Here is a 12,136-nt window from a genome sequence, read left to right as displayed (position 1 = left end):
CTGAACTTGTAAAGATTTGTTATGTGTCTGCTAGGTACAATGCATTAGATAAAGGATGTGTAAGTTTACCAAGCAAAAAGGCCCTAATGAGGTAATTAAGCCTGACTCTCAGAGACATCCAACTTGCCTCTAAACTCTTGGTACTTCACAACCCTGTTACACTAAAATAGATGCCTAAATTCCTTGCAGAGCCATGTGGAAGTCTGTTCCAATTTCAAAGACATCTATGCCCTCTCCATGAGCTAAACATGGCCATTGGGCATTTCTTACAGGAGTACTGATTCAGCACTGACCCCTGAAAGTGAGGCATAATTTAGGCACCCTACTAAGGTGGCCTTTATCCAAGCCCAAACCCTGATAGATTCAGGTCTTGCTTATGCTCTGCACACTGTGAATGAATAAACTAAGTGATATTAGGGAAGACATACTTAAGATACGGGACACAACAAAGCTCAGTTGACATGATTAAAGCTGTGAAGACAGGAATTTAGAAAAGGTAATACTAGATTTGAAGTCGTCTGTGCAACAGTGGTGTAAATCATCTAAATAGGGAAATGAACATTCTGACTGAGCCAGAACAGCAATCTATTCACACCCTGCAGTAATTCCTGACTAACTAAATATTGAGAAAAAGTGAACAATATTAGTACACAATGTGATCTGAATTCTACAAAAAGAAATATTTTTTTCGGTTGAAATATTTCACTTTTGTTTCACAGTTTTATTTTTTTCATTTAACCTCTTTGCATGCTATGGTTTCATAATGAAAAATATTGAATGGTAAGAGAACTACTTTCCATTCTAGAAAAACCAAACCTGACTGTTTCTAAAATATCTAAAGGCTTAGTTTTGGTGGGGATTTTTTGTGGGTTTTTTTTTTTTTCCCCTTCAAAAATTGTTGGTGAACTAGGAACTCACCCTGATTAACAAACAGTTTTGATACTTCAGTACTTCATGTTTTCCTAAAAACTTCCTAATCCATTCCAGGAATGACACAGTACTCAATTACACACCTACATAGACATTTTTCTTCAGGATACTACCTATGTTCAATTCACTGGCATTGTCCAATGGTCACTTGATAGTAGTCTATTTGATATTTTGCAAATCTTTATTCATTGTGAAGCTTTACAAATGTCAGTTTATTTCTTTATGTCAAATCCAGTCTGTTCATTACATGTTTACATGTCATTATAAGACTAAAAACTTTACAAAGACATGATGGGACCTGCATTGATAATCTTAATTTCATGCTTTCTTAACAGCTGACTTTTCACCCTTATGCTATAATGAAAAGCTATTTGCATACAGTGTAATTCCTTAGTTTCTTTAAGGGTATTTTAGCTCTCAATAATGACATTCAGGAAAGAGATACTTAGTCTGGCACAAATGTAAGCCTGGCATTGGCTCAGGAAAGGAGTACAGCCAATTAATTAGGCACTATGCCCAAGCTAATAGGCCTTACATTTTGGATGGACTTTGTCTCACCTACATGCAGCTGTCTACAAGCTAGGACTCTCATCTAGGATACTCTTCTAGGTAGCTCTGTAGTCAGAAGCAGAAACAGACACCTCCAGAAAGTGACAACTCCTGGTTTTTAGGCATGTTTCATAGCAGGAAAGGAGTCACCTCTTGCTTTACTCTTCACTGATGATGGCTGGCATCTAGGTGGTTTTCCATATTTAATTTGGTTCACATAGAATCACAGGGTGGGTGAGATTGGAAGGGGCCACTGCAAGTCACCCAGTCCAACATCCCTGCTCAAGCAGGGTGCCCCCCAAACACGTTACTCAGTATAGTGTCCAAAATACAACATCTCAGCTATAGGATCTCAGATGTTTAATTTTCAGATGACTACAGGAACACAACATCCACTTGACACAGGTCTCTACTGATTCAGCTGCTTGCACCTACTCCTGAACTAGTTTGGTTTCCTAGCTTAGACATCTCTTCTTTGTGTCCCTAACTCCAGAGGCAATAGAGACATGAAAACTAATGGAGTTAAGAAGCCAATACATCAATATCTGTCAAATCTTTATCAGGGCTGAAATTTCTAGAGAAGTTTGCCCTTCTGCTGCTTGGAGTTGGGAAAAGAGGCTGGAATATAGGTTACTGTGTTTGTGGTGGAGCAGGCCTGGCACTGATGTAACATGAAAGAATTTTAGTTTCAGTGCAAGTGTCTGCTTAGTATGTGTCAGATAAGCCTGGTCTTTCTCCAGCTGCTAACTTGCTCAATCTAAGCAAATATTTGCTTTCACTGGGATGATAAATGCATATTCTTAATGTAAGAAACAAAATTTTGCCAAAATTTCAGGTTCTGCCACACAGCAGAGGTCACAGAGAAAAAGCCATTGTTTTGTTTGTTTGCCAGGAACAAAAGTTGCTTTATTGGAAATTACCAAGTTGAAAAGGAAAACATGGATTGAAGCTTCCATGAAAAGTGGCAGTTTGAAGGATAAAAATTTGAAAAAAATCCATTTACTGCAGAAAATGTGGTAGTATAATGGACTTTAAGGGTGGTCTTAAAAATAGCAGTACTCTATAATGTACATTTTAGTCAGAGAATGTGTTGATGGCAGTCACTTTTAAAATCAGACTCCATTAAACCTGTTTATAATAACTTAGTAAAATCTGGCCTACTGTGGTAAGCAGGGCAATTCAGTGTAGGCACAGCTTTGGCCCTCAGAGCTTCTGCTTGGCACACTCTCTTCCTGAGCCTTGTACCCTTCCCCACCAGCTGCCATGTTCCCTCTTCTGGCTTCCCCCCATTCTTCCCCTTCCATAGGTTCTGCCCAGCTGGTGTTGCCACAGACCAATTGCTGGATCTGCATTGGGAGGAGAAGACAAAGCAACTATTTTCATGTTTCCATTCAATGTTTTCATGCTTCAATTCTCAAAAGTCCTTAACTTCTCCCCAGGTTCATTTCATGATTCTCATATAGGAGATACCCATTGGGAAACAGGGTAGCTTGAATTTTATTCATCTACATTTCATCCTTCCATTTAAATGTACTTAAAAGACTAAACACTTTATTAGCTCTTTACATGTCTCTTTAATACACATACTTATTTTCCTGTATGTTTATAGCTCACCTGTAGGTTATCTCCCTCTTTCCCCAAGCACAGCCTTAAAAAGCCCATTAAAATGTTATGCTGTATATTTGACTGAAGGCCTAGAGTCCTCATGATGTCTTAATGTTGCTGGATTATCTGATCAGGGACACATGCATGTCAGGTTTCTGTAGCTCTCCAGCCTTGAATTAATTTGACAATTTTTCTGCCTGCCATGTAATTCTCATGCAGTGGAATTCAGTGAAATGTGGGCTCCAGAAGTGAGATTGATTTAAGCAAGAAAAGGCCATTCAGGTTCTAGTTGTGTTTCCAGACTAAAATATGTGCTCCACTACGACCCTGTCGAAAACAGTTTGGGGCATGGAATATGTCTCAGTCTGTAATTTGTAACACATTGTATAATAAGTTAGTGATTTTTAAAATGTGTATTCATTTCTAACTGAGACTAAGTGAAGTATTTCTTGTGTTCGTAGTAGTAGTAGAAAGATGACAGCCAAAACAAATAATCCAAAAGACTGTTCCATGATGGATTGTCCTGGACAACATTTTCCAAAAATGCTACACGGTCATTGGCCTTTGTGTGTAATGAAACTCCAGTCATGAGCCTCCTGCCAAGAAATTCTTGCTCTCACCAGGTGACCTAGTTCCAAAAGAAAGAGACAAATGTCAAGCAAAGTGAAATGACATGCCTCAAAATAACTAAGATACTTAGCCTTTCAGGGAATCATACATCTTCCAAACTCTGTTAAGTCTTACCTACCTATGGGTAGCCACACTTTTAGCAGGTCCATACATGCTGTTGGTGACTTTCATAGGTGGGAGAGCTGAAAAACTTTAGATTTTCTCAATAATCTTAACGCCAGTGCAGTATGACACAGAGATGGCAAGTGTGGGTAAACCAATACAGACAGTCTGTTAGGGGACAGCATGCTAACAGGGTAGCATGGGGATGGCAAAAGGGGCACATGCTGTGTTATTGCAAGTTACCCTTCTAAAGCAGGCATCAAGTGTCAATAAACATGCCTGAGCAATACCAGCACCTCCTGGCACTGCTGCGTTGGAAGGGAGGGAAGCAAACTCAGGACCAGGGTCTACCAGTTTAGTGTTTTTTCCTTCTTGGTCTTACAGGCTTTCCCAAGACATTGTTTGTGGGCTTAAAGTAGCAGTAACAATATTTATTTGAGTGAGGGCAGCACTACCCAGCTGGAGGACTGAGACATCAGTGGGTTTTGAATTCAATGGAAATTTACTGAGCACAGGCCCTGTCACTGGGGTTCCCATTAATTGCTGAAAGGTAGTCTGTTCTTCCCTCTGATCCGAGAAGTGCAGCATGCTAGAAGGACGTCCCTGCATTGCTGCAAAAATAACTGGACCATCTATTTTCAGACATCAGTTTTTACATTTGCACATATAAGACAGCACTATAGCTTTTCAGGTCCCATGAGTGCCCCTTTACAGATGGAAACACCTGTTTGATTTGGCAAACGCCTTTCCTGACATCAGACAACTGGGCATTAAGCAGCTGGAGCAACTTCTTGCCTTTATGACCCAGAAGGACTATTCTTATCAGGGCTGTTCCTCACAATGCCTTTTGGACCCATATGGAAAAGAACTCTAATTGCTCAGAAAAAGAGGCTCCTCTGGCAAGAGGAGATGCCAGGCAGTTGGAGAAAATCCAGGATAAAAGACTAAAGACTGAAAGGAAACACATTTGGTCTAAAAACTATGATTTTTAAATCTCTAAACTGGAGATACTGCTTGAAAAATGTGGGAAGATACAAGAGTTAGAATTTTGTAATATTTGTTTTTTTCATTTTTCTTTCCAAAGCCAGTGTATTTATTTTCTTAGCAGTTCAAGTACTTGCTAAAACTGTCACTTGTATTTTTTTAAAATCTCTGTGCAAAATTTTGATTTTGACTTGATATTAAAAGCTAGAATCAGCGACTTCATCATTAATTATGTTTGCATTCTCTACTGGCTGAGCACCTGTTTTCTGTTCCCTGTGTAAGAGTCATCAGTTTATTTTCCTAAACCCAACTGCCTTTTAAAAACTATTCCACACCCCTCTCTGAACGTAATCACTTAGACAAACGGAAGCTTCTCTAAAGAAGATGTGTTGATAAGAGACATTTTTAGAACATTGTATCTAGTCTCCTTTGTATTTTTCTGAAATTCAGTAATCCCCTTCCCCACTTAGCTTAGTGAGTGGCTGACCCAAAGCCAGCAGAGGTCAGAGGAAAGGCTTCTTCCAAAAAAGAGTGAGTGGTTACAACACTGCAAGCAAAGGGGAACTTGGTGGTGTAGCAATTTCTTATTTGTACTCCAGACAAATGGTGTTTGATTCCAGAGAATTCACATGAGCCGTAAGACTCTGCAAGTGAACTCATGCCAATACTTTGCTGTGGACCACGGGAAAAAAATCAGATGGTATAAGACTGTAAGAGCTGACATTTGTGTAGACAGATGTGGACAGATATAGGCAACTAAAACATAAAAACTGCATTTACACTGGGTGTCTAGGCTGTTTGACAGTCACCAGAGACTCGTAGGCATATTCAGGGGATGTTAATGTGTAAAGGCAAGGATGTGGATTAAGCATCTCCACAAAGCTATTCATTCCTCCTTTCTCTGTTGACTGTAAAGACAGCCTAGGCAAGGAGCTTAAATTGGACATGTAAGACCTTGGTGGTTAAAACTGGGTAAAATTAATCCTGTTTTGTAATCTGGAGAAAGGGAGTGCTTTCCTATTTACATAGCCTTACTGCATTACAGCAAATATGGAACTGTTGATTTTTTTTTTTTTTTTTTGTACATTTATATTATAAATTTTAATAAACTAGGTAAGAAGTAGTTTATATCTGTAATTACGAGGACAGCTTCTTGCACATAGAGATTTCAGTCCACGGTTCTCTAAAAAATATATTAAAATAAAAAGAAAGGCAATTCTTCAGGCAGATTAGTGCAGGGGAAATGTAGGGTGAACAAAATTCTCACTTTTAGCGCCTTTAGTGTCTGACAGAATAGCAAAGCTCAGTGAGTCACCCTCAAACCATGCAAGATCATATGGCTCATTAGGCAGGAAACACAGATATATCTCCACTGATACATAATACAGAGTGGACTTTTAAAATGGATATATATTTGTTCTATTTATATTCTTACTGGCTATGTGCAGAAACAGAAACACAGCACCTCCAGCTCCAGGTGGCCATCAGATATCAGGAAAATACTCTCTACACAGGAACTATCACGTGGAGCTAACCAACGTGGCTGAGGTAAAAAAATTAAGGTTCAGTAGCCACCTTTTTCACCCTTAGCAAAGACATGTCATCAAGTGTTTCTCTCGAATGTGTTTGCTGTGGGGTATATCTTTCCTCCATGCCCGTAAATCAGCCAGTCTCTTGTTTACTGCCACATACATTGTGTAGCAGTGAGAAAGGACAGAGTACGTATGTGAAAAAGAGGAGGGTATTACTGAGAAAAAGCAAATGTGGCTGGACTTCTAAATACCTTACCATACTGAAGGTGCTAAGCATCATATGAGATTATGTCACCCAGAATTAGTAACGTCTCAGGCTGGCTACTTAGCTGGTGTAAATTGGTGGCACCCCACTGATTTCAATGGAACTTCATTAATTTATGCTAGCTGAGGATCTGGCCCTGAAATAGCTGTAATATAAGATCAGCATCTCTAGATCAGTTTATTCAGTCTCAATCAATCAGCTTTTCTACTGACATTCTTTTTCTTCTTAAATGTTGTCACCTTCTTGAATTTAAACGCCAAAAACCCCTCATCTGCTTATCAAGACATCACAAAAATTTGCACCTTTCCAGGGAGGACTTCAGAACATGTTGCGAGCCCCCAGAGTTTACGAAGCAGGCAAGGAAAGGCACTCTGTGATCGTGAGGCAGGATCCATGGCCCGGCTCGGCACTGTGGCTGCCCTGCGGCAGGAAGCAGCCGACTGAGATGCTGGGATTGGGAAGGGGGAAGCACAGATTTTATCAGGTCGGGGCTGCTCTTCTCAGAGGAGGCTAAGCAAGCAAACCCTATTCCTCATTAGTATGAGTCAGGCGATCATTGTTTCTTGTGTCAATTACTGTGGGGCCCTCTAGAGTAAACTTCTCCCTATCCCCGGAGAGAGGTGTAATTAATTTACCTGCGGTTTGGCTCAGATGTGCTTTACATACAAGCTCTAAGCACAAGCTTTAAGCACAGCTCTACTAGGAAAAGTGTCCAGCAAGGTCAAAGCCGCATGAATTTAGGACCTGAGACGTGTGTCTGTGCAAGTACAATGCTGAGCTTTGAACTTGCTATTTTAACTATTGGAAGCAGTCTACCTGGGACAGCACAGAGCTCAGTGGGAACCTGCTTCTCAGTGGGGTACTCCTCTAGGCGTGTACAAAGCTCTGGACTGACAGAGCTAGCCTGCCTCGTGCCCTGAGACAGACTGTTTAAAGCAAATGTGGGTAACTCTACACTATGCAGCAGCTCACAGTGTAGACAACCCCTCACAATTGAAGCCTTTAGAGTTGACTCTCCAGCACGACTTCAGATTTCATGAAGGTGTTCCTTGGACGTCTCCTCTTGAGGTGTTTTGTTGACTCAGCCCGGCTTTGCTTGTGAAATCTGAGGGGATCACATCACATGGTTTATCCTGCATTTACTCACGTATAACCCAGCATGACTGTACATCAATCAACTAATTTTAGCGATGTTTAAACTGAAAAGAAAATAATGATATCTCATAAATATACTGACCTGCCTCTCCAATCTGGTTGCTGTCTTCCTTCATTTTCTTAACATTTTTTGGGAGGGCCTTCCAAAGATTATTCATAATTCTCTGAATTGACTTATGGCTTCTCAGAGTGCTGGTCGTGCTTCTAGTCCTCACATTTCTGGGGGAATTTCACAACATATCATGGATTTTTCTCTTCAGTTTCTCATTTTTAGTATTTTCTGTCTCCATCCATTCTTCTGCTCCAACTAAATGAGCAAAAATTATTTGCTTGCTTTGCTGACTTACATAACAGTCAAGCATTGTGCTACACAGCTTGAAATCTTTGTGTCGCTTCTTTGCCTCGTACAGCAGAATGGTGCTAAACTTTCATCAGCGCTGGACACTGCACTACGAGATGACTCAACAGTGAAGGAAAGGGCACTTACAGTCAAAAATGTCACTGTGAAAGTGGCCATGTATCTTACACGTCATGTCATAGGAGAAAGGTCATCTATATTATATTCTTCCTCCATCACTGGATATGATAAGAATATTCTGCAAAACTAGTATTTCTTCCTTATTGCGTTCCCAAAGCTCAAAAAGTAAAACCAAGGCAAGGTGTTTGATTTTTTAGCTTTTTTTTTCTGTAATGAGAAACACAGTGGCGCATAAGCTGAAAAAGGATTATAAAATTTTATATGTTCTGTAGTTCTTCCGACCTGTTGGGGAAAGAATTAGTAATGTATCTATATATCTGGTAAAAATATCTCAGTGACCTCATACTCACATTTGTGTAAACATCACCTCATCAGTTCCAGATACTTATACAGGAAACAAATCTGAATGCTCCTCTAGTGTTCTATACTTAGGCAGGTCAGCCGGCATATGTCTGGTCTGTAAATACCCAGTTTTACTTGGGTCCTTATTTTAAGGTTTCCCTCTTAAGAGTTTGCTGCAAACATCCCCTCAGCATTTGCCTGTGTGCCTTTTCAAAAGCAACTTGCCCCTGAAGGTTGCCATTAAATTAAACAAAAAAACAACTACAAAGAAGAGCTGAATTGGTTGGTAAAGGCTTAGTTGGAGCTGAATTACTAAATATGACCATAATAGCCCTGAACTGACATAGTGAGTACCAAATGATTTTTCATTGCTGTCAGTCACTGTGGTATGTGACCACAGTTTGCTCTGTGTCCCAAATCCCATCTTGCTAACAGGTTTCTAAAATCAAAATTTTCTTTCAGACTTTTCCTGATAAAATTTCCTAATGGACTCTAGCATGTGGAATAAATTTCTGGCTTTATAGCTTGGGGAGATGTGTGATTATAGTGACATAACAAATTATGTGTTGCCTGGTGGAACGGCACAGTGCTTGTGATTCCTTTGAACAGATAACCCTGACTGTCACATGCTTAATTTTTCAGTTATGAAGTAAAATAAGGAGGGAGTGTAATAAAAGAAGGTATACATTACAAAAACAAACGCAAAAAATAGTAGCAGTTATAACTTGAGCGTTTAGTTAACAATTTTTATATTTTTAAAAATATATATCCCCTGCAATAGATTTCAAGAAACTATGTATACATGTATGCATCAAATTAGGGAAAAATAGAAGTTTTTAAAAAAGTGAAAAACAGAATGAATTGCCAAATTTAAGTTTCTAGAAGGACAGAATACTAGAGAGACAGAAGTCTAGACTAGGCCTCTAGAGAGAGAGTATATAATGGTTTTGTAGATAGAAATGTGCCAATGTTACAGGACTCTTTAGCAGTATCATTAGCAGGATTACTGCAAAGGTTCAGAGTAAAATCACTTTAGCTTTACTCCTCTTTACAAGGAAAAGAAGCAAGTCATGTATTCATGACTGTATTGCTGCTTCTGGAGATATGACGGATAAGCAACCTTCCCCAAGTGATTTGCTTAAAGTTTTGGTCCATGCAGACAATAGCAGAAAATAAATTTGAATCATCAGTCATTCTTACAAGGTCACTAGACCAACTTTCTCCAACAGTTGTCTGATTTTGTTTGCTTTCTAATACTACATGTATATTACTGGGCTGTTGTATTTTCTTTTTTTAAATTTATTTTAGTTTTTAATTTTTTTCCCCTTCTCTTTTTCCTTTTTTTTCTTCTAATGCAGATAATGATATTCCATGTGCAGATTCAGACAGTGTTCTTTCAGCCACACTAATGGAAACAAGGAATCAAGAGGGCTTAAATTATTTGGTAGTAGTCAAAGAAGGCAACCAAGATGAAGAATGCATCAATTCTGCCGAAATTAGTTAAGTCTGGTTACCACCGTTTAAAAGAGACAGTGAAAGAGGAGAAAAAACTCTTCAAAGAAGACATAAGTCAAGGAAAATATTCTGCTCATCATCATACTTACAGAGGTATCTTAAAAAAAAAACCCAACTCTTTAATAAAACTACCAGAAAACACAATAAGGTTCTGAATGGTGTGTGTCAGGACAAGACAGTGATTACATATCCTTTGATTTTCTACATGTTATGGTTTGGGTGCACCACAGGAGATAGTTTAAAGTAAAAAAACATGTATCAGACAGTCAGGGATTTTACTGTGGTATTGATTAAACTTATGCAATCACATATGCCTCAGGCACAAGGCAGTCCTTCTAAAAAGGGATTGCTGGTATGCTGCTTCAAAGGACAGACCAGCTTGTTCATGAATAAAACCAAACAGCTGAAGTCTAGCTTCACTGTGCATAAACAAGGTTTTACAAATTGAAAAAACAACATCAATACCAGACTCCTAATCAGAAAGCAATTGAAAAAGGGTGACCAGGTTCTCCACTGCTGCGGGTGGTCTGTTTCCCTATTTAATTTAAACAAATGTTTGCAATCACCTTGCATATTAAGTTGCACAGCAATTGATCTGTGAGTCTGGACAGTCCTGTTTTCTTACATTTCTTCTCCTTTACTTTTTGAATGTTCATCATCCTCGTTTATTTTTTATCAGACTGGGTGTATGGAGGAACTCTTCCTTGGTGTGTTTACAGATCAACTCGAAGTATATAATAAAATTTTATACAAATAATTATTGACTAAAAGACAGCAATAAGCTTTTTCTAGCCTTTCATCATGAGCAGTAGTTTGCAAATTATACAGAGTTATTCACTGACATCTTTCAGGAAGCTAGAAACATTCTGTAATTTTATGCAAATATTTGATAATGAGGCACACTGGAGAGTAGTAAAGGCTCTATCTGATGTCAGAACATATACATTTACAAGAAGCAACTCCACTGCAGTCAAGCTTCAAAAGTTTCTTAAATGGAGATTCAACACAGATGAACAAGAAATTTGGAGTCTGAACATTTTACTGAAATGAAATAGAAATTGAGATATTTTGAATTAGGATTCTTCAAAGTCCCTGAAAAAGCCCATTCAATCATTATATAAATATTTTTCTCCATCTACAGATCAGTGTAAAAGACAGATTTGCTAATAAAAACAATTGCAGTACTTCACTGTGCTTACCAGACTCTGAGCAACAGATAAACAAATAAATATTGTATTATGTTTCCTTCCTCTTCGAGTGCTGCTTGATTGATTGTACAGCCATTCCTTCCATTTCAGTAATTTAAAAATTAGTAATGTTTGCTAACCTATGTCATGTGCTGGCCAGAAACCAGGAGGATCCCAGTTCTGTAGGCACCACACCTGAATGTGTTCTGTGTGCATAGTTCCATTTAAGTCAAAGAAGCTTGCTCAGTCAGCAAGCCACAGACAAAGGTTTTGAACAACCACAGGACTCCATATGAGTCTTTTTCTTTAGTAGGAGAAGCCTCCCAAAATTCTGCCAAGACAACACCTTTCCCAGGTCTTGCTAGCATCTGTGATGTTATATCCCAAGTCAATTCAGTTTTGTGTAGGTCTGCATTGGAAAAGAATAGTGGGAGCCTAACCAACATGTGTAAACTGGGTTAGTGGGCAGGATGAGCATCAGTGACAGAGAGCAGTCAGGAGTAATGCCCTTCAGGTCTTGAAACAGTCACAAATATACAAAGCAGCACAAAAGGAAAAGAGGGAAGATAATTCTTGCTGTGTTTGCCTTTTGTAAGTGTTGCAAGATGAGCCTAGTTTTAATGAAAGATTTATCATAGCATGATGAGAACAAAGTGTCAAGTTTAACACATTGCCAAGAAATGAAACCTTAGGATATTGAGCAGTGACCTATGCCTTTTGTACCTTATAGTATGAAAAATGTATTGGACAGGATAAAAAATTAACTTACTGATCCAAATTCGAGGATCCTAATCTATAACTTGTTGAATTCAGTGGAAGACACAATACCAAACCTCCCCAGTAATTGCAGTCACCTGAGTCA

At 38.9% G+C, this 12,136-nt stretch overlaps 1 protein-coding gene across 1 annotated transcript in view; it reads left to right on the top strand.

Annotated features, from left to right (window-relative positions):
• The window catches only part of ROS1 (ROS proto-oncogene 1, receptor tyrosine kinase), a 71,951-nt gene extending 60,661 nt beyond the window's left edge, over positions 1 to 11,290 (top strand). The window contains exon 44 of the mRNA XM_032101548.1: positions 9,931 to 11,290. Within this exon, the coding sequence (XP_031957439.1) occupies positions 9,931 to 10,076 (146 nt within the window). The 3' untranslated portion in view covers positions 10,077 to 11,290. The remainder of the gene's footprint in view (positions 1 to 9,930) is intronic.
• The last annotated feature ends 846 nt before the right edge of the window (positions 11,291 to 12,136 follow it).

This window comes from Corvus moneduloides, chromosome 3 (assembly GCF_009650955.1).
Source record: "Corvus moneduloides isolate bCorMon1 chromosome 3, bCorMon1.pri, whole genome shotgun sequence".
Taxonomy (NCBI): domain Eukaryota; kingdom Metazoa; phylum Chordata; class Aves; order Passeriformes; family Corvidae; genus Corvus; species Corvus moneduloides.
The sequence above is the reverse complement of the archived record's forward strand: the minus strand, read 5'-3'. Positions and strand labels throughout refer to the sequence as shown.